This window comes from Eschrichtius robustus, chromosome 1, assembly GCF_028021215.1.
Source record: "Eschrichtius robustus isolate mEscRob2 chromosome 1, mEscRob2.pri, whole genome shotgun sequence".
NCBI classification, from domain to species: domain Eukaryota; kingdom Metazoa; phylum Chordata; class Mammalia; order Artiodactyla; family Eschrichtiidae; genus Eschrichtius; species Eschrichtius robustus.
Genome location: NC_090824.1, coordinates 39,379,296 through 39,403,352, shown reverse-complemented (window position 1 = coordinate 39,403,352; position 24,057 = coordinate 39,379,296). Strand labels below are relative to the sequence as shown.

At 38.6% G+C, this 24,057-nt stretch overlaps 1 protein-coding gene across 6 annotated transcripts in view; it reads left to right on the top strand.

Moving 5' to 3' along the window:
- The window catches only part of SYT16 (synaptotagmin 16), a 255,974-nt gene extending 233,017 nt beyond the window's left edge, over nucleotides 1–22,957 (top strand). For 2 of the 6 annotated variants that reach the window (XM_068524143.1, XM_068524079.1), the window contains exons 6-8: nucleotides 988–1,177; nucleotides 8,228–8,317; nucleotides 21,740–22,953. In XM_068524143.1, the coding sequence (XP_068380244.1) occupies nucleotides 988–1,177; nucleotides 8,228–8,317; nucleotides 21,740–22,053 (594 nt within the window). In that variant the 3' untranslated portion in view covers nucleotides 22,054–22,953. Of the gene's footprint in view, nucleotides 1–987; nucleotides 1,178–8,227; nucleotides 8,318–21,739 lie in introns of all 6 variants that reach the window. The other 4 variants (XM_068524280.1, XM_068524010.1, XM_068524356.1 and 1 more) reach the window with 4 other exon arrangements.
- The last annotated feature ends 1,100 nt before the right edge of the window (nucleotides 22,958–24,057 follow it).

Sequence of the window (24,057 nt, the reverse complement as noted above, 5' to 3'; positions counted from 1 at the left end):
TTCTTTCAATGCATTTATTTATTGGGGTTCCTGATAAGAAGTTTTAGGAAATGATTGCAGATGTTGAGAAGAAAGGTTGGAGCAGTTGTGGGTCTGGGAGGCTGGCTGGCCTGCCCCTCAGGGTCCACTCCCACTCATGCTCCTTGAGCGAGAGTCAACGTCCTGATCTACTTTGCTTTCCTCCTCCCAATGTGTCTGGTGCATAGAGGTGGGTACTTTAGAGAAGCGCATGAATGAATACATGACACAAAGTGTGGGCTCCCCTGGGCTCCCCTGGTACCTGCAAGGTCTCTAAGGTGCACAGGCCATGTGTCAGCTTCCTCACTAAACAGTTGTAAAAGTGTTCACATTCAATATAATTCATCTCCTTAGGAAGAAAAAATGTAGCATCTGCCATAGTCCTGACAACCTGAAAAAGCAGAACCAGGGGCCAAATGTTCTATGGGGTGGTAGACGGCCAGTGGTCATTTCTTTTCTGGTGAAGACAAAATGCCTCCTGTATTGCTACATTCCTCAAGAGGCTGCAGAGAATAGAAGCAGAAGTCATGCCTGGAGTGGACAGGTTCCATAGAACTCATGCCTGGAGTGGACAGGTTCCATAGAACTCATGCCTGGAGTGGACGGGTTCCATATGGGTCTAATATAGACTCATAGAAATTTGGGTCTATATTAAGTGTCCTGTTAGCTCTCCATGTATCTTCCAGGGTTTGATTTACACTAGTAATAACATCTTTGTCCATTTTGTCTTTAGAGAGGAAAGAGTGGATGGAGACAGCTCTTGAAACAAATATGTCTGCTAATAATGCAGGGGATCCCATCCAAAATTGTGCTCCCCAGGCCCTATTATCATTCATACCGAGTGCGCCATTAGTAATCTTTGGCAGCAGTGGAGACTGGGCCACAGTTTCACCAAACATAATATCGGCTTTCTGTAAGGGAGAGGAGTGCAGTGGGGCCAATGGATCCTTTGTTGTTCTTCTCCTCCAGAGTGGAGAGTCTCCTCTCAGCCCATCTACAGTTTCTCACAGTGACAGTGCTTCATCCACGCAGTCGCTGTCGCATGGAGGGGCGCCAGAGCTGTTGGTGGGGCTGTCATACAATGCCACAACGGGGCGATTGTCTGTGGAGATGATCAAAGGCAGCCATTTCCGAAACCTCGCGGTTAACAGAGTGCCTGGTAAGTTCATGCCTGTACCCCCAGCTCTGGTCCTCCCAGAGGCAGGAAGAAGGCTGTGTCTGCTTTCATCTCAATTCTCTAACTTTTACAATAAAAATGATCTTGTTGTGACTTAGACACGTTTTTACCAAGTGATACCTCTGGATTTTTCAAATGCCTTTCTGTTTAATTAGATTGAAGCCTTCTTCGATATCTGGATGCATCTTGATACAAAATAGGCTGGCTTCTACGTGTAGATCGTTAAAGGAGAAAAAGAATGATGTCTTTTCAGCAACATAACACGTATGAACAATTCAAATCTGCTAATAGGTCCCAGGTCCTCAAATACGTTTAAAGAGACAGAGCTCAGTCTTTGGAGCCAGGCAGTTCTGGGATCTAATTCCAGCTCTACTCATTTACCTGCTAGCTTTGCTCTGATCCTATACAATTTACCTCTCTTTTCTGAATCTCAGCAGACTCATCTGGAACAAAGGAATATTAATAGTACCTTTCTCATGGGTGGTTTTGGGGTTTAAATAAAATGATTTATGTAGAACATTCAGTGCCTGACACATAGTGAGCGTTCAAGAAATGTGAGTGGTTATGTGGTTGATGGTGGAGGAGGTGGAGCAGGAAGATGTGGGGCAATCCAGGCCTGACTCACCAGGGCAGCTTCTGAGGTCACACCTGGAAAGAGCAGCTCAAGACATACTCCCACAGCTGCTGTCCAGGGCTCAGGAAGCCAGAATAAAGATGCTGCAGCTGCTGCTGCCAAATTGCCTCTCAATACCCAAGAAGCTGGAGATTGAACCTTGGAATAATGCTGCTAAAAAATCAGCTCATCTTTAATGATCTTGCTTATCAGCAGAAACAGCTTAAGAAAGGGTGGGAAGATGGTTTCTGCCTCACTTCTGCCTTCTGGCTCTCATGCAACCATATCTAATTTGAGGAATCTAATTTATATCTAGAATTCTAGCTGCAAGAGAGTCTGGAAAATGCTGTTGAAATTCCAGCCCTTTGAGTCCAAGAAGGTAAAATAGAAGTGGGTAGAGTGGAGTGTAAGTGAGGGTGTCCACCACAGGCAGCCAAAACTTACTGAAATAAGGACGAAGTCAGTAACAACATGATAGGCTGCAAGAGGCAATGGACTCCAGCCTCACATGTCAGCATCAGATGAAGAGCCAGCTGAGCTGGTAGAAAAAGGTCAGCTCCTACAACCAAATCTGGGCTCTCACTCCTTTTAGTCTTTAACTGTGCTGCCGCCCACAATGTCTCTGTTCAATAGTATCTTGTTAGTCAGTCTGTGTTAAAGGCATTAGAGCAAGTTAGTAAGGAAAGCCCAGCACTCTGGAGAACAGAAGAGACCAGAGGCATAGGCCATATTCTGTATCGATGCTCAGAACCAGGTAAGAGCTATTTAAAATCCATAATAGGTGTTGATTATTAATTGTATGGCTAGACTCTTTTTTCCAGATACAGCTTTAAAAAAAAAAAAAAAAAAAACTCTGGATTTACTAAAGATCTGGATTTACTGCTTTCCCTGCAGAGCCTTTTCTGATCTCTTTCCCTGTCTTCCTGAGATTTGGTGAGATCTGAAAATTTTTCAGGGAAGAACATGGTGCAGCTGCAGAGAATGATGCGGAGGTGGATCACACAATCATGGCCTATTCCAGTCCATGCTGGGAGGCTTTAATTTGCATGCTGGGTCGTCCCAGGCAATACAGGGGAGAAGGACAGCATGGTGGCTAAGAAAGCATCAACTGGAGTGTGCCAATCTAAGGTCTTTGTCACTTACTAAGTGTGAGTTACTAAACTTTTTCGACTCTCAGTTTCCTCATCTGTAAAATGGGATCATAATAATATATACTTTCTAGGTAGGGATACTACATATAAAGCTGTGATGTTGAGAATGGTGCTCGTGAAACTTCATGCATTTCTATATAAAAGAAAATATGCCAAAGAGGAAACGCTTATAACATATTTAAAACTGAGTAGGAAAAAAGGCAAGTCCTCATTTTGAAACTGATTTCATTCCAGAAGTTTAAGTCAGTTTGGCATTTACATGATTTTTCATAGAATAGTGCTACAGTTTAACTGACAAATGTAACTGACATGCTGTATCTTTGCGACCAAAGTAATAGAAGACAGTGTTGCTGTGATGCTATTAATTAAAGCAGAAACCCAATAGTGAAGACAAAAGTTTTTTGTTTACATAGAATGCTGGTACTTGAGGAAAAGCCAGTTTAATTAGGAGGGGTTGAGAAAGTAGAAGGTTCTTTTGTGGAGATTCTGAAAGGGACCTCTTGGTACTTTCAAGGGCTTGAGATGTTGACGACATTGGTCCTTCATTATGTCTCACTTCCTTACACCACTAGCAGGACTTTGGCAGTCATCAGGAAGGCTTCGGATACAATTTTAGTTCCCATATGGAAGAGAATGAGAGAGAGAAAGGATGAGGGAACAATAGTTTTATGAGGTAACTGAGCAGCATTGGAAGAAAGAGGGTGTGAAGGGGAGAGGATGCAAGCTGGAAGATGAATAGGCCTGGAGTGGGGAGTGGAGGAGGGAGACGGTGAAGTGCACTCATCTCCCTGGTGAAGGTGGAAGGAGGGCAGGCGGAGCCTCAGAGCCCTGTGTCAGAGTGCACCCCAAGGGAGCTGCCTGCCAGGGGAAAGTCACCGGTAGAAACGTGTGTGAGGGTCACAAATCCTGTGCTTGAGACCCTCAGCTCAGAGGCGGTGACCTCCTCTGCAGAAAGGGGCCATCAATCTTGCCTTGCAGGCTGGCTATGGTAATGTGAAGAATGGTTCTTAGGGAAGCCCAAAGGAAAAGAGGTTGAGCCTGTGGAGTGGGGACTTCTCCTCTCTAGAATATTGAAGGTGCTCAATCTTGATGGAAAGAGACAAAGGCTGGGATTTAGAAGCGAGAATCTTTTGCATCAAAATATATCATGAACCAAAAGATAACTGTGAACTTGCCAACTTGATCCAGCTAGATGACTATTCTGGTATTTTAAACTTTTCTTCCTAAGCAAGATAGAGGAGAGGTGGACAAATAACAGATGGAGTTCCTCGTCTCTTTTAGGGTCTTAGAAGAAATAAACCAATGAGATGTAAGCTCCCCTCCCGAGATTTCTGAGGCAAATCCTTGCGGGAGAAGTCTCAGTGAAAGGCAGGTTTTGCTCCGATGGGCAGGAGCTGGTGGGAGCATTCCTAGAGATGAGTCTCTACCACACCTTGCCCCGCCCCCCCCCGCCCCCCACCCCAGAATGGTTAAAACTAAAAAGACAGATTCCCTCAAGTATTGGTGAGGTTGTGGAGAATACATTATTAGGGGTTGTGTAAAATGGAATAACAGCTTTGGGAAGAGGCTTGGTAGTTTCTTATATAGGTAAACATGCACTGAAAATCCAGCAGTTCCATTCTTAGGCATTTACCCATAAGTTTAAAAAAAAAAAAAACAGGAACAGGAATGTTTGTAGCAGCTTTACTCATAATATGGAAAAATTGCAAAGAGCCCTTATGTCCTCATGAATGAATAAACAAATTAAGATATATTTCCACAGTGGAATAATATTCAGCAATATAAAAGGAACGAAATTAACGGAGGCATTCAACAACATGGAGGAATCTCAAAATCACACTGAGTACCTACTGTACGATTCCATTTATATGAAGTTCTAAAACAGGCAAAACTTATTTACATATAGTGAAGAAAAGCAGAAGAGGAGTGGTTGCTTCAGGATTGGTATTGGTATCAAGATGGACTGGGCATGAACATGAGGGAATATTCTGGGGTGATGGACATATTCTATATTTTGATAGGGGTGTGGGTTAAATGGATGTTTGCATTTGTTAAAACTTACTGAATTGTACTAGGCTTTGTGCATTTCACTGCATGTAAATTTTACCTTATAATAGAAAAGAGCCATAAATTATTGAACTCTAGTTAATGAAACACATGCTGAAATGTTTAGGGGTAAAGAACAATGATGGCTACAGCTGTGATGGATTGATGGATAGATAGATGCATAGATATGTGAAAAAGCAAACGCTGTTAGCTCAGGCTACCATGACAGAAATACCATAGGTTGGGTGGCTTAGACAACAGAAATTTACTTCTCACAGTTCTGGAGGCTGGGAAGTTCAAGATTAAGGTTATCAGCTGATTTGGTTCCTGATGAGAACCCTCTTCCTGGTTTGTAGACGGACATCTTCTTGCTGTATCTTCACATGGCGGAGACAGAAAACATATCTCTCATGTCTCTTCTTATAAGGGCACTAATCCCATTCATGAGGGCTCCACCCTCATGATCTAATTATCTCCCAAAGATCCCACATTCAAATAGCATCACATCGGGGATTAGGGCTTCAACATATGAATTTTGGGAGGATACATACATTCAGTCCATAGCATAAATGGAGAAAAATATAACAATTGAAGAATCTAGATGATGGGTATATGGGTATCCACTGTATAATTATTTTGAATTTTCAGCATATTTGAAAATCTGTTATAAAATATTGTGCATGAAAATCTGGTCTGGTCTGGAATAGTTCAGCTGGGCCAGGTAGATAAAAATAAAACAAGAGTCTAGCCATTGATAGGGGCTACTGTGGTGGGCATTACATTTTTTTTTTTAAATTATGACATCTCAAGTTCCGACCTTATTCCCTTGACTCAGATTTGGATGGAATAGACAGGGTACCAAGCAAATGAACCTGCGGGCATCTTCTGTAGCATCCTCCATAAACCACATCCATCCCAAGACAAAGTATGTGGTTGGGCATTTCTTTATTTCTAACTTTAACCTTTTCTCTATTCATCAGACAGATAGATAGATAGAAAGGTAGGTAGGTTTTTATACCTCCCTCCCTCCCTCCCTTTCTTCCTTCCTTCATTCCTTTCATTCTGGTGAAAATGCCCGTATTATAAAAATTTAAATATGTATATATATATTTCAAATCCTAGGAGGGCTAGGGAAGATAAAATAGGCTATTTGAAAATTACTGAAACTATTCCATAGAACCTATTCAGAAACAATATATAAGCAAGTTAACAAAATGAACTAATCTTAGCTCAAGTCACGTAACAGTGTGCCAAGAGCCATTCCAGGCACTTTCAAGGTAAAATCTCACTTAGTACATGTGGTCAGTGTTGTCATTATTGCTGTTAAGATGGTACAGGCTAGTCTACAAATCCGATGGCAAGGGATAGTCTCCACATCTGTACATGGCAGATGGCCCAGGTGAAAAAGCCTCTTATTGTGCCTGCTAGACATCTGAAATCCTGGTAGACTTTTTTTTTTTTTTTCTTTCATTTATTTGTGATCTGATCTTTATGATTTCTTTTTTATTTTTTTTAATTTTTTTTATTTTTTAACATCTTTATTAGAGTATAATTGCTTTATAATGGTGTATCAGTTTCTGCTTTATAACAAAGTGAATCAGTTATACATATACATATGTCCCCATATCTCTTCCCTCTTGCATCTCCCTACCTCCCACCCTCCCTATCCCACCCTCCCTATCCCACCCCTCTATGTGGTCACAAAGCATCGAGCTGATCCCCCTGTGCTATGCAGCTGCTTCCCACTAGCTATCTATTTTACATTTGGTAGTATATATATGTCCATGCCACTCTCTCACTTTGTCCCAGCTTACTCTTCCCCCTCCCCGTATCCTCAAGTCCATTCTCTAGTAGGTCTGCATCTTTATTCCCATCTTACCCCTAGGTTCTTCTGACCATTTTCTTTTTCTTTTTTTTCTTTTTTAGATTCCATATATATATGTGTTAGCATACGGTATTTGTTTTTCTCTTTCTGAGTTACTTCACTCTGTATGACAGTCTCTAGGGCCATCCACCTCACTACAAATAACTCAGTTTAGTTCCTTTTTATGGCTGAGTAATATTCCATTGCTGATACACATTTACAGAAGCTTTTGAAAAAGTTACCATTGAGAATTAGAAACATTTGATTATCTTTTGAATTTGGCTTCATGGGAAAGCAATTCACTAACAATTTAGCAGCTCTGTTCTGTTCTTTTCCTGGGCTTGCCACCCAGTTACTGTGTGGCCTCGACATTTGATTTAACCTCTCTGAATTTAATTTCTTTCCCTATTAAATAAGGTTAACTAGTTAATATTACTGATACAAGTCTACGTTTTTTAAAAAAAATGTTATCTCTTCTGTTGGCAGATTCTCTTTCTCCGTCCTTCTACAATGCATTACTGCACTGTGTATATATACACCCATATAATGGTCCTTGTCAAAAACTATCATTAAGATGTCCCCTCCAGTTAAGTTAAAAACAACAAGTTCCCCAGCCTCTCAGCATGTGCATGATTAGCCACATGTGATAATTACATCCCAAATGATAATACTTACAGCAGCAGCATATTAACCTTGTTAGGTACTCACAATAGCAGAGACTAGAGGAAGGAAAAACAAAAAAGCAAATCAAGCTGGCTCGGGTTTAGTGTGAAGAACAAGTGGGATGCAGGGGGTTACACTCTACAGATGAAAGGCAGGGAAAAAAGGACTACATGGAAATGAACAGATATAGGACATACCACCTTCTTTTAAAGCTAAGTATAGCGAGTACTTACTAATAGCCATTATGTGCTTAGAATTAAGGCCAATTCATATGAAGATTTGTATGTGGCAATAACTTATTGATTGCATATGGGATATTCCTATACTTACATCATCTCATTAATTCTCACAACAATATCAAAGTTAGAAAATCTGAAAAGCAACAGGGGAGAAAATACAGTTACCATGGTATGTGAGTTATATCTCAATAATGCTGCTTTTAAAAAAAAACACAGCTTTCTGCAGAAGAATGACAGTCAGACGGAGGACAGGCTTATTCACAGCAACGATAGAAGGCTGAGGACAGGCTTATTCACAGCAACAATAGAAGGCTGAGGACAAGGGGAGAATATCATCAAAGAGAAAAAAATACTCTCAACTTACTATTCTTTTCGAGTGAAGGAAGAATAAAGATCTTTTTCACAAAGTTTGAAAGGGTTTATCAGTGGAAGAGCTACTAACTGATGTTATTTCAGGGAGAAGGAAATCGAACTTAGAAGGAAGTAGTGAAGTGCAAGAAAGGAAAATGAACAACAAGAACAAAACAGATCAACATGTAGGTAAAGGTAAGCATGTATAAATTGTGTAAAGCAGAAACAGCAATAGAAGGAAACATGCCTAATGTTGGGACTACAACAAAAACGTAGAAATGAAATTCCAGGCAGGAATAACATGAAGGATGCGAAGGGGAGATGGAAATCAGAGAATTCTAAGGTACTTATGTTGCTTAAAAAGAGGGTAGAGGTATTGATTCATTTTAGACATTAAGTCAAGTGTACATGTTAACACTTCCAACTTTCAAACCAGTAGAGAGGCTAAATTAGAATAAAGAAAATTCAGTTAATCCAATAGAAAGCAGAAAGAGATATTTAAAAGCCTAGAAAATGCAGAATAGATAGCACAAACCAAAACAATAAAAATAAATCAAAACATATCAGTGATCATAATAAATGTAAAGGGACTAAGACTGCTATGTAAAAGGTAGATATAACATTAGATTAATATTTCTCTTCCTCCCAATCTCTCCCTGTCCCCCTCCTCACATACTCTCACATATACTGCAGTTTATATTGGGCCCACATAGCCTCACAATGTATAAGAAAAAGAAATACTAATTACCAACAAATTGGGCTTAGTTCAGGAATGCAAGAATGACTTAATATTAGGAAAATCTAGTGCAGTTCATATACCAATTGATTTATGAGAAAACCTGATCATGTCAATAGTTGCAAAAGAAGCTCTTGATAAAATGCACTATCCATTATTGATAAAAATAACTCAAAGCAGAAGAATAATAGAAGGTGTATGCGTATAGGCTAGGCTATGATGCAATGACAAATTCTGCAAAGTTCGTGGCTTAACAGCAAAGGTTTCTTTCTCCCTTGCATCACAGTCCAAAGTAAAACAGGTGACTCTCCTCTAAGCTGTGACTAAGGCATACAGTTTCTTTCCATTTAATGAGGTGATAATATTATATTCAAAATGTGACCTGCTTTGTTGTCATGGAAGGGGAAGAGACGGGGGAGTGGTTGCCTATAGCTGTGATTGAAGGTGATATTTACCACTTCTCATATTCTGTTATTCAGACCTCAGTCACATGGCTCAGTCAATTAAAATCTGGTGTGAAGCCTACATCCTTAATTTGATACTTGACCTGAGTCACTATCACATTATTCCCCTAAGAAGGTTTACTGGGCCTTTGTTGTTTGAAGCCTTTTAAAATCCGTCTCTTACTGTTTGGAGGTCTGGAAGCAAGGAACTTTTCCAACCACAGAAAGGTCTGAATTTCAGGATTCTCTTTTTCCTTGCACATTGGTCAGTTCTTTCCCAAGCTTACTTTTCATCCTCACCCCCCAAATAAAGCCAGTAGTACGAATACACACTTCTAACATTCTGTTTTTCAGTCTGTTTCCTTAGTTCTATAAACATTAGGCATATGCTCTTCCTTCCAAGTTATAGCAGATGGTGGCTTTACTATCACATAATATTGATTATGGATCTCCATTGTTCTAGCCTCTGATATTAGTTTCTTCATCACCTGGCACCCAACTTCTAGGCCAGTGGTCATTCTTGTGTTTTTATTTTGGTAGCATTCCAGTTCAGATTACCAGTTACTATATCAGTCAGATTTTGTCAGGAAAATACAAAATAGGTATTTTGAGTCAGAAGTTGTTTCTTATGGGTATTAAGCATGGGAAGGCTTGTGATAAAGGCCAGGAAATCCAGAAGTATAGGCATCACAGGAAAGATGCCAGTATGATCTGAGCTGTGTACATATGAAAGGGATGATTCTCATAAGGATGTTTGAACACCATGGGTGAGAACCCTAATTTGCCATCTGCTTGCTAATGCCTGTACACATGCCTGCAACTGGGACTAGAGGGCTGTGGCACCCCTTTCCTTCTACTTACCAGTCTCATACAAGTCGCTTTCATTAGTGGATTTTAACTGGGATCTTACTGCAAGAGATTCAGGGGAATGTAATTTTATGTTTGGTAAGGGAAAGAGCTAAGAAAGGTAGAAATGGTATTAAATATCAACAACTAGTTTGTGGTATGGAAGGGAACTTGCTTAACCTTGATAGTGGGTGTTTTAAGAAAATAGACACTAGCCATCATTCTTAATCCTGAAATCCCCTCAAAGTCAAGAACGAAGTAAGGCTTCCCACTGGCATCACTCTCACTCAACATTAGACTGGAAACTCAAGGCAATTCAGTAGAATAAGAAAAAGAAATAAAAATTTAAAGCTTGAGAGGAGGAAACAAAACTGCCATTATTTGTAGAAAATATGATTGTCTACATTAAAAATACAAGAAAACCTACAAATTTAAACTAATAACATTTTTTAAAAATACAAACTTGTTTTCTGATACATCAATGACAGTTAGAAAGTGGAGTTTTAACACATGGCTATTTACAAAAGTAACAGTACCTATGGTACCAAAGGATAACATTAATAAAAGATGAGTAAGAAAATTATTTTAAAAATCACAACACTGTTTGAAAGACACAAAAGAAAACTAAATAGTTAGATAAACCATGTTCATTGTTTAGAATAATCAATATTGTGAAAATAACAGCTTTCCCCAGGTTAATCTATATACCCAGTACGATTCCAATCAAAATCCTCACAGATTTTTTTTTTTGGCGTATTTTTCTTTTTAAAAAAAAAGCTTGACAAACTGATTCTCAAATTCATATGCAAGAGCCAGTTAAACGAAGCAAGAGCTTAAAATAACTAAAATAGCTTTTAAAAAGATGATAGAAGGATTCTGAACAGATCAAAATATATTCTAAAATGATAATAAGTATTATCAAGTTAGGGGAAGGACACTAAAGCTGGACACGATATCTGATCGACATTATATTACAAATCAGCTGGGAGATAATGGGCTATTAAATGAATAATGCTTCCCATATAGGAAAAAATAATTAGATCCCTACTTTATACCACACACAAAGATCAGTTTAAGGTGGATTAAAGATCAGATGTGGAAAACAAACTCTTAAGACTCATAGGAGAAATGTGGAAGACTGTTGGGTTTGGGTAGGATTTCTTAAACAATTTTTTAAAATATGTCAACTGAAAAAGAAAACATTGATAAATCTGACTCCACAAAAATTTAAAGCATTTATACTACAAAAGTTACTACACAGAGGAAAAGGATAAGTTACAGGCAGGGAGAAGATATTAGCAATAAAAATAACAAGATTTTGTCTCTAGAATTTGTAAAGAGCCAATAATCTACTCCTAGGTATGTATTAGAGAAATTCTCAAATATTGGTACAATGTAAAATATAGAAAAATGTTCACTGAAATCTTTTCACTTCTTGGTTATTATAAGCAATTAAAATGTCCATTAATTAAGATTATGAATAAATAAATTGTGGTTTATTAATATACTGGAACACTCTACAGCACTTGAATCACAGGTGTATATATAATATAGGTAATATAAAAAATTTAATGCTGAATGCAAAAAAGGCAAGTTTTGGGAGGACATACAGTAAAATGTTAAATACTTTTTAAATGTGCAGAATACTGTTAAGTATATTTTGGATATCTTTATTTACAGCTATTTATATAGTGAAAGGCTAAAAACATACATGAAGATGATGAGCTACAAATCCAGGAGAGGAATTACCTTTAGTGATAGAGGAAACCAAACAGGATCTAGGAGGGATACTCAAGGATCTTCAATTATAACACTTTATTTCCTAAAAATCAAACAAAAAGCAAAAAGGTCCATAGTAAATACGACAAATGCTAAATATCACAAGTCTGCATACTTGGATATGTGTACTATTATTCTCTCTTATGTATATTGAAAATATTTTATAATTATGAATACATTAGAAGCTAAGGGGAGGTTAAATGACCAAATTCTTTCCCTTACCCAGAGAATCGTGGTGCCTCACTCCCACCCCTCCCCAAGGCTGAGTCTATTACAATTGGTAGACCGTCATGCTGCCCACTGGCAGGTGTCTTGTATGAGCTATTTAACTAACTATTGTGGTTAGTTAAATAGTTAGGTATTATATTGTTTCTTTGGAAAAATGACTTCTGAGTCCCAAATGACATACTTTTGTGCCATGATATATTGGAGATATTTTACTGTCATAATTTTTTTGGTGCATGTGCTATCTTCCTTTATGGAGAAAGAGACAAGTGACCCATAGAGCAGTTGGCAGGCTGGGTCAGAAGAACAGCATCCAGAACTATCTAGGGATTGTGACCCATTCAGCCTGTTGATGATGGTTTTGACACCAAGAGGCGTCTGAATCATCAGCAGAAGATAAAATACTGCTTGGTGGGAGGAGGAAGCAAGATAGTAGAGTAGAAGGACGTGCTCTCACTCCCTCTTGCAAGAACACCAGAATCACAACTAGCTGCTGGACAATCATCGACAGGAAGACACTGGAACTCACCAAGAAAGATACCCCACATCCAAAGACAATGGAGAAGCCACAATGAGATGGTAGGAGGGGCGCAATCACAGTAAAATCAAATCCCATAACTGGTGTGTGGGTGACTCACAGACTGGAGAACATTTATACCATAGAAGTCCATCCACTGGAGTGAGGGTTCTGAACCCCACGTCAGGCTTCCCAACCTGGGGGTCCGGCAACGGGAGGAGGAATTCCTAGAGAATCAGACTTTGAAGCCTAGTGGGAATTGATTGCAGAACTTTGACAGGACTGGGAGAAACAGAGACTCCACTCTTCGAGGGCACACACAAAGTAGTGTGTGCATCAGGACCCAGGGGAAGGAGCACTGACCCCAGGGGAGACTGAACCAGACTTACCTGCTAGTGTTGGAGGGTCTCCTGCACAGGTCGGCGGCGGGGGGGGGGGGGGGGGGGAGCGGGTGGCTGTGGCTCACTGTGGGGACAAGGACACTGGCAGCAGAAGTTCTGGGAAGTACTCCTTGGTGTGAGCCCTCCTAGAGTCTGTCATTAGGCCCACCAAAGAGCCCAGGTAGGCTCCAGTGTTGGGTTGCCTCAGGCTAAACAACCAACAGGGAGGGAACCCAGCCCCACCCATCAACAGTCAATTGGATTAAAGTTTTACTGAGCTCTGCCCACCAGAGCAACAGTCAGCTCTACCCACCACCAGTCCCTCCCATCAAGCCTCTTAGATAGCATCATCCACCAGAGGGCAGACAGCAGAAACAAGAAGAACTACAGTCCTGCAGCCTGTGGAACAAAAACCACATTCACAGAAAGATAGACAAGATGAAAAGGCAGAGGGCTATGCACCAGATGAAGGAACAAACTAAAACCCCAGAAAAACAACTAAATGAAGTGGAGATAGGCAACCTTCCAGAAAAAGAATACAGAATAATGATAGTGAAGATGATCCAGGACCTCAGAAAAAGAATGGAGGCAAAGATCGAGAAGATGCAAGAAATGTTTAACAAAGACCTAGAAGAATTAAAGAACAAACAAACAGAGATGAACAATACAATAACTGAAACGAAAACTACACTAGAAGGAATCAGTAGCAGAATAATTGAGGCAGAAGAACAGATAAGTGACCTGGAAGACAGAATGGTGGAATTCACTGCTGCGGAACAGACTAAAGAAAAAAGAATGAAAAGAACTGAAGACAGCCTAAGAGACCTCTGGGACAACATTAAACGCAACAACATTTGCATAATAGGGGTCCCAGAAGGAGAAGAGAGAGAGAAAGGACCAGAGAAAATATTTGAAGAGATTATAGTCAAAAACTTCCCTAACATGGGAAAGGAAAGAGCCACCCAAGTCCAGGAAGCACAGAGAGTCCCATACAGGATAAACCCAAGAAGAAACACGCCGAGACACATAGTAATCAAATTGGCAAAAACTAAGGAAAAAGAAAAATTACTGAAAGCAGCAAGGGAAAAACGACAAATAACATACAAGGAAACTCCCATAAGGTTAACAGCTGATTTCTCAGCAGAAACTCTACAAGCCAGAAGGGAGTATCATGATATACTTAAAGTGACGAAAGGGAAGAACCTACAACCAAGATTACTCTACCCAGCAAGGATCTCATTCAGATTCGACAGAGAAATCAAAAGCTTTACAGACAAGCAAAAGCTACGAGAATTCAGCACCACCAAACCAGCTCTACAACAAATGCTAAGGGAACTTCTCTAAGTGGGAAACACAAGAGAAGAAAAGGACCTACAAAAACAAACCCAAAACAATTAAGAAAATGGTCATAGGAACATACATATCGATAATTACCTTAAACGTGAGTGGATTAAATGCTCCAACCAAAAGACACAGGCTTGCTGAATGGATACAAAAACAAGACCCATATATATGCTGTCTACAAGAGACCCACTTCAGACCTAGGGACACATACAGACAAAGTGAGGGGATGGAAAAAGATATTCCATGCAAATGGAAATCAAAAGAAAGCTGGAGTAGCAATATTCATATCAGATAAAATCGACTTTAAAATAAAGAATGTTACAAGAGACAAGGAAGGACACTACATAATGATCAAGGGATCAATCCAAGAAGAAGATATAACAATTATAAATATATATGCACCCAACATAGGAGCACCTCAACACATAAGGCAACTGCTAACAGCTATAAAAGAGGAAATCGACAGTAACACAATAATAGTGGCAGACTTTAACACCTCACTTACACCAATGGACAGATCATCCAAAATGAAAATAAATAAGGAAACAGAAGCTTTAAATGACACAAAAGAACAGATAGATTTAATTGATATTTATAGGACATTCCATCCAAAAACAGCAGATTAAACTTTCTTCTCAAGTGTGCATGGAACATTCTCCAGGACAGATGACATCTTGGGTCACAAATCAAGCCTCAGTAAATTTAAGAAAATTGAAATCATATCAAGCATCTTTTCTGACCACAACGCTATGAGATTAGAAATGAATTACAGGGAAAAAAACGTAAAAAACACAAACACATGGAGGCTACACAATACGTTACTAAATAACTAAGAGATCAGTGAAGAAATCAAAGAGGAAACCAAAAAATACCTAGAGACAAATGACAATGAAAGCACAATGCTCCAAAACCTATGGGATGCAGCAAAAGCAGTTCTAAGAGGAAAGTTTATAGCTATACAAGCCTACCTCAAGAAACAAGAAAAATCTCAAATAAACAATCTAACCTTACACCTAAAGGAACTAGAGAAAGAAGAACAAACAAAACCCCAAATTAGCAGAAGGAAAGAAATCATAAAGATCAGAGCAGAAATAAATGAAATAGAAACAAAGAAAACAATAGCAAAGATCAATAAAACAAAAAACTGGTTCTTTGAGAAGATAAACAAAATTGATAAACCATTAGCCAGACTGATCAAGAAAAAGAGGGAGAGGACTCAAATCAATAAAATTAGAAATGAAAAAGGAGAAGTTACAACAGACACCGCAGTAATACAAAGCATCCTAAGACACTACTACAAGCAACTCTATGCCAATAAAATGGACAACCTGGAAGAAATGGACAAATTCTTAGAAAGGTATAGCCTTCCAAGACTGAACCAGGAAGAAACAGAAAATATGAACAGACTAAACACAAGTAATGAAATTGAAACTGTGATTAAAAATCTTCCAACAAACAGAAGTCCAGGACCAGATGGCTTCACAGGTGAATTATGTCAAACATTTAGAGAAGAGCTAACACCCATCCTTCTCAAACTCTTCCAAAAAATTGCAGGGGAAGGACCACTCCCAAACTCATTCTATGAGGCCACCATCACCCTGATACCAAAACCAGACAAAGATACTACCAAAAAAGAAAATTACAGACCAATATCACTGATGAATATAGATGCAAAAATCCTCAACAAAATACTAGCAAACAGAATCCAACAACACATTAAAAGGATCATATACCACGATCAAGTGGGATTTATCCCAGGGATTCTTCAATATATGCAAATCAATCAATGTGATAGAGCATATTAACAAATAGAAGAGTAAAAGCCATATGATTATCTCAATGGATACAGAAAAAGCTTTTGACAAAGTTCAACACCCATTCTTGTTAAAAATTCTCCAGAAAGTGGGCATAGAGGGAACCTACCTCAACATAATAAAGGCCATATACGATAAACCCACTGCAAACATCATTCTCAATGATGAAAAACTGAAAGCATTTCCTCTAAGGTCAGGAACGAGACAAGGATGTCCACTCTCACCACTATTATTCAACATAGTTTTGGAAGTCCTAGCTACGGCAGTCAGAGAAGAAAAAGAAATAAAAGGAATACAAATTGGAAAAGAAGAAGTAAAACTGTCACTGTTTGCAGACGACATGATACTATACATAGAGAATCCTAAAAATGCCACCAGAAAACTACTAGAGCTAATCAATGAATTTGGTAAAGTTGCAGGATACAAAATTAATGCACAGAAATCTCCTGCATTCCTATACAGTAATGATGAAAAATCTGAAAGAGAAATTAAGGAAACACTCCCATTTACCATTGCAACAAAAAGAATAAAATACCTAGGAATAAACCTACCTAGAGAGACAAAAGAGCTGTATGCAGAAAACTATAAGACACTGATGAAAGAAATTAAAGATGATACCAACAGATGGAGAGATATATCATATTCTTAGATTGGAAGAATCAGTATTGTGAAAATGACTATACTACCCAAAGCAATCTACAGATTCAATGCAATCCCTATCAAATTCCCAATGGCATATTTTACAGAACTAGAACAAAAAGTCTTAAAATTTGTATGGAGACACAAAAGACCCCGAATAGCCAAAGCAGTCTTGAGGGAAAAAAACGGAGCTGGAGGAATCAGACTCCCTGACTTCAGACTCTACTACAAAGCTACAGTAATCAAGACAGTATGGTACTGGCACAAAAACAGAAACATAGATCAATGGATCAAGATAGAAAGCCCAGAGATAAACCCACACACCTATGGTCCACTAATCTATGACAAAGGAGGCAAAGATATACAATGGAGAAAAGACAGTCTCTTCAATAAGTGGTGCTGGGAAAACTGGACAGCTCCATGTAAAAGAATGAAATTAGAACACTCCCTAACACCATACACAAAAATAAACTCAAACTGGATTCGAGACCTAAATGTAAGACTGGACACTGTAAAACTCTTAGAGGAAAACATAGGAAGAACACTCTTTGACATAAATCAGAGCAGTATCTATTTTGATCCACCTCCTAGAGTAATGGAAATAAAAACAAAAATAAACAAATGGGATTTAATGAAACTTAAAAGCTTTTGCACAGTGAAGGAAACCATAAACAAGACGAAAAGACAACCCTCAGAATGAGAGAAAATATTTGCAAATGAATCAATGGACATAGGATTAATCTCCAAAATATATAAACAGCTCATGCAGCTCAATATTAAAAAAGCAAACAACCCAATCCAAAAATGGGCAGAAGACCTAAATAGACATTTCTCCAAAGAAGACATACAGATGGCCAAGAAGCACATGAAAAGCTGCTCAACATCACTAATTACTAGAGAAATGCAAATCAAAACTACAATGAGGTATCACCTGACACCAGTTAGAATGGGCTTCATCAGAAAAGCTACAAACAACAAATGCTGGAGAGGGTTTGGAGAAAAGGGAACCCTCTTGCGCTGTTGGTGGGAATGTAAATTGATACAGCCACTATGGAGAACAGTATGGAGGTTCCTTAAAAAACTAAAAATAGAGTTACCATATGACCCAGCAATCCCACTACTGGGCATATAGCCAGAGAAAACCATATTTCAAAAAGACACATGCACCCCAATGTTCATTGCAGCACTATTTACAATAGCCAGGTCATGGAAGCAACCTAAATGCCCATTGACAGATGAATGGATAAAGTAGTTGTGGTACATATATACAATAGAATATTACTCAGCCATAAAATGGAACGAAATTGAGTCATTTGATGAGACATGGATGGATGTAGAGACTGTCATACAGAGTGAAGTAAGTTAGAAAGAGAAAAACAAATATCGTTTTATTTTATTAACACATATATGTGGAACCTAGAAAAATGGTACAGATGAACCGGTTTGCCGGGCAGAAGTTGAGACACAGATGTAGAGAACAAACATTTGGACACCAAGGGGGGAAAACCACGGTGGGGTGGGGATGGTGGTGTGCTGAATTGGGCGATTGGGATTGACATATATACACTGATGTGTATAAAATTGATGACTAATAAGAACCTGCAGTATAAAAAAACAAACAAACAAACAAAAAACACAACTAATACTAAACTTTCTTCGGGTTATTTGTATGGAAATATGTTAATATAAATGTTTCAGACATTACATGAAATTTCTGAAAATCTTATATGTTCTGGTATAATGTTATAAGTCATAATTCTAGTTAATACTTTAAAATGTATATCTCAGAAATAACTAAATTTCCTTGTCAATTGCATTATTATGAACTTTCATCAAATCTTTAACCGTGGTCATTTTTAAGTCTTTTGTCATTTACGGACAGTTCTGGGTGTACTCTGATGCTTTTGCAAAACTGTTCCTATAAAAGGGTTTCATCTTCAAGGAATTCATGGAAAAGACTCTGACAAGTACAGGTTTCTGGTAACTGACTCTACTGCTGAACTGAATGAATAAGCATTTTCAGAACTCTAATGGAAAACTGATGAATTCATAAAAGTGCTAACAAAAAATCAAGATGAAAAAAAAATTAATTACATGGGACTGAGTGAACTGATGAGGATGATTATAATTTTTGTGACTTTCTGTTTGAATAAAAAAAAATACTGCTTGGTGGTGCTCTGCAGCAAGTATTATCAATTCCAAAAATTAAAACAGAGCTCACTTAAGTTGCACATTTACTTGACTCTTTTTCTTCCATTCTGACTGGTGCTCATCAGATTAAGTCATTGAACCCCAAAAGACCCCAGCCTTACTCCCCAACTATTCCTCACAAGTGGAATTTTCTGGGCACAGCCCTGGGTCACTAAGAAGTAAGCACATTATTACAGCCAATAAAAGGTTCCCTTTTGACCTGGAATGATGAACAACATTTCTCTTCGTCTGGTCAGGTGTCCTCAGACTGGATTGTTTATAAAATTATTATTTCCCCCTATTGTCATACACGTACAATTCAGCTTCATTTATGGTGGTTTGGGAGTAAGTAGCCTTTCTCATAATTAGAAAATGATCTTCTGACAGGATAAAGCTGGAAATTGCTCTCTTTGTGAAATGAGCAGGTCTTTGTCTGCAAGATTGATTCAATTTTCACTGCCATAACTGGTAGCAGAATTGCCAGACCAGTTTGGTGACTGGATTGAACTTTTCCTACAGGAATTGTTTAGCTGTACAGCTGCGGAAACACAAGTTCACTCCCCCATTGTTGGTTTTCTGACAGCTTTTTCCGTAGAGCAGTTTGAAGAGTGGAGAGCCCTGTTTTTGAGACAGAGAAGTGTTTTTCACACCTGAAGTGTAATTTCACACCTTGTGTTTCTCAGCAGATAACTGCATAAAATAACATATCAAACCAGAATAGAAAAAGATCAACAAAGAAAGAAAACTGCAGGTTGTAATTTGTTTCCTATCTTACAATGCTCTTGTAGAGAACAGTAAATTACAGAGCTCTGGGTTTACACTTTAAAAAGTTTGACTGGTTGTTAGGTGGGAAAGTGAGCAGTAAACACTAATCAGCATTTAGCCTGCATTGAACAGAATGTACAGAATGATACAATTTGGGAAACACTGGAACTTGTAGATTTTTTTTTTAAAGGATAGGACACATAAATTAGTGGTAAAAACTGTAGTTAAAGAGTAAGTCAAGAAATTGATAAATTAATTGATTTTAATAAAAATAGAATTTTCTTAGGATATAATTTTCTTTGTAATTATCCATTCAGGAATTTTAGTAAAAGTAATAGACTATGTTAGTACTTACTTTCTATAAATGACTAAACCTATGATGCTAGTCACCATCTCATGGCATTCTAGTGCAGGGGTTATAAAATGAGGGGTTTAGCTCCATTTTGCAAGTTTGAAAACTTAAGTCCAAAAGAAAAAAGAAAGTTGAGCCTCCTGGCTGGTCATAGACATTCATTACAAAATATTTAGTATTTATTGAGTGTCTACCACATGTTAGGCATTACCCCAGGCACGGGGGTACAGTGGTAAACAGGGCAGTCTCTCTTTCTCCCATCTGGGAACTGACAGTTTTGCAGACAAGTAAGCAGGCAATGGAAATACTGGGTAATAAGTGCTGAGAGAGGCTAAAACTAGATTTCGATGGAGCCCACAGATGGTCAGCATGGGGGCAAGTGGTCAGCAAAGATTCCAGGATAAAGTGACATCCAGACTAAACTAATGAATAGAAGTCATGTGAAGGTAGATATCATTCGGGATATCAGGGCATGTATAGCTTATGCAGAAGTGAAAGGGAAAGACAGCAGAGTGGGTTGGAGGGATAAGGTATTCAGTGTAGTGGGGATGCAGTGTATAAAGGCAACGGTGATGCCTAATGAAACTGGAAGATAAAAGTGTCAGGGTATGTGGTCTATACCGAGAAATTTAGCTTTTATCCTGAGACTAGTGGGATGTATTGAAGGTTTAGTCTTTGTTTATTGGGGAGAATGACACAACCAGATCTGCATTTTACAAAGACCCCTCTGACAATCCAGTGACTGGAGATCAGTGAAGAAACATGCAGTAATGCAAGTGGGAAATGCTGGTGACCTGAGCTGATGGTGTACACTGAGAGTTCAGTGGCATTGGGATGCAAGGAAGTGGGTGGGTTTGGGAGCTATTGAGGGGGTAGAATCAACAGAACTTGGTGGTTGATTGACTGGACTAGGGGTAAGGAAGCCAGTCTAGTCAAAAATGCCATCCTGAGTTCTGACTTGTGTACTTGAGCAGATGATACTGCCATTCACAGGGCTGGAGAATACTAAAACAGCAAGTTTTTAAGAGTTGGAGACATGATGAGTGTGAGATGGGATTTCCACAAGAAGAAGTATGGTATTCAGTTGGATCTGGAGCTTGGGAGGGAAGTCTAGGCCAGAGATACAGATCTGGTTGTTGTCACTGAGTGGATAACATGGTCCAAAGAATATGTAGAGAATGAGAAGAGAAGAGACTCTTTAGGCATAAACAGCCTTTTGACAATGAAAAGAAAGACACATAGAGCAAAATGTATATTTATAGTTACATAAATGTGGATGAAGAACTGTGCATGTCCACAAATACCATTGCACACGTGCCTGTGCATGTACATACCCTTGCACATACAGGGCTTCTAATGAACATCAGCAAGGTGCCCCGTGGTGGGCCGCGTGAAACATTAAGCATAAAGGTAATAATCCCTTTCCTGAAGAGCTCATGTAAGGTGTGTTAGTCCTACAGCAAGTTCCGGGCCTAAAGATGCTGTTCAGTATGTTAAAAAGGAAAAATGTACAGCCCATGTAGATATTGCAATTAAACTAGCAAAACGGAAGGCACTGATGTTTTCTCATTTCCATTGTTTCCTCAGATACATATGGAAAGCTCTTTCTTCTCAGTTCCGTGGGTCAAGAGATGTCCCGCTGCAAGACATCCATCCGACGTGGTCAGCCCAATCCTGTCTATAAGGAGACCTTTGTTTTCCAGGTGGCCCTCTTTCAGCTCTCTGACGTTACGTTGATGATTTCTGTGTATAACAGGCGTACCATGAAGCGTAAAGAGATGATTGGTTGGATTGCTCTGGGTCAAAACAGTAGCGGAGAGGAGGAACAAGACCATTGGGAGGAAATGAAGGAGACCAAAGGGCAGCAGGTCTGCAGGTGGCACACTTTACTCGAATCCTAGGTTTGCCAAGAGGTGTTTGTGGGCTATACCTACCCTGGTGACCCGTGTTTTGAGTACTGATACCAACTCAGTGCTTGCTGGCAGGCTTTTTTTAAAGACAGGCTTTAAGTAGGGATTGGATTCTACTAGACCCTAGGACATTCTGGGGGTGGAAGGATCTTTGGGTTTCTCAAAGGTTTGATTTGGATTTAAATACTGTAATTTTTTTAAAAAGCCCATATGCACTGTCGAGTATACTTTATTGGAAATGTTATTGTAGTTGAGATGAATGATGTTGAGTTAATTTCTGTTAATAGGTTATTAAATTTTGGTTCAGGCTATGGAATGAAGCTTCTCTGGCTGTCTCTGCTCCCTTAGATTGCAAGGGAGATGTGAAAAGTTACTGTTTGTAACCACTTTAGTGTAGGAATCAGAATTTTCTTAGTATGGGGCAAAATACTCCAAAATACAGAAATGAATCTGACGCCGAGGCTCATAGAAGAATGTAACTGTCATCCATAATCCCCTATTTCATGTTTTTCTCTTTATAAAAAAAACCCTTCATTTATTTGCCTAACAAATAAATGTTAAAAACTTACACTTATAAAGCAAATTTGTATGAATTAAATACCTCTTTGTTTATCTCACTTATATATTGTGGTTTCCTATGAGATTTGGTTAGGTGACCCATTCTGAAACTAAAAAAGAATTCAAAAACTACTGTTGTAAGACAACTTGTCTCCTTTTGAGTATGTAAGACTTCAAAATTAAAACTTTCAAGGTTTTTATGCTGTTTTTCTCACCTAATAAATTCTTACAGAATGAGAAGAAAACCGAACAACCTATTAAGTCGTGGAGGTATTGATTTTTCTGAATCTAGTGTTCTCCTTCTAGATTATGCTTTTTCTATATTCAGTACAATATACTCACTCATACATATATTTTGATTCTGTATTTGCATGTAAACCATACTTTTTTAATGCCATATTTTCCATCATCAGAGCATAGTAAATTGTATCCAATGGATCTTTAATAAATGTTGATTTGATTGACTCTTAGAAATGAACATGTTATAACACCTGTGAATGAAGAATATTTTCAGTTTGTAAGCAATGACACTAATTCTTCTTTGAGCATTTGAAGTGCCTATAATTGTCATTTTTTAGTGGTATTTGCAGCAACATATATTAGTCACTACTTGCATTTTGGGCACGTGCCATTTAGAACACTGATCATGTATGGTTATGAGCATGAAATTTTACTTCTGACTGACTTTTACATTTTTGTGCAGTGCATGTTTATTTTCTTAGATCTGAGCCCTTAATTTCAATTACTTTAAATTGGCAGTAATAAGAAAAGGGAAGGAATGTGTGTGCATGTAACACTGAGCCCCATGTGCAGCTCTTCTGAGCAATTGCTGTCACTTATTTTTAGCTTTTATGTTTCAGTGTTGACTTTTTGCTGTCTGTGGGAAGAGTGATAGCTAGAGATGGATGTATACAGTTAAAAACACATAACTCCTCCTCAGCTCTACATTTTGACAGATTGTAAACGTAGGCTGTAACACTTGAAGCACATATTTATTCCTTACAGCATGTAACGGTTATCCTGACAAGCCCAGACTAAGACACAGGATAACTCAACTCTGATTTGAAGCTTTTGAAAGAAGTGATTATATATGGAAGAATCAGAATTAGAAAAATAAATGAATATCTTAATTTCTTTTCAGGTCATGGGAGTTTCGGATATAATGCTGCTCAGTTATTAGGAATAAGTAGTAAAACCATGCTCCTTTGGGGTTTTCCCCTGCCTTGGTTTAGAAGACCTCAAAGAGCTTTTCCAACATCATATCCATTAACTGCTGAGTGGTCTTTGCGGTGCGGCTGTGTCATCGAGTAGAACTGAGTGCAATTGATTAAGTAGCAGCACAAAGAATTGGCTTTTCACATCCCTTACTCTCTTTATGCGCTTGTGCTTAAAGGGAAGCAGAGCAGCCTTGTTATGCTTTCCTTTATGCAGTGACAT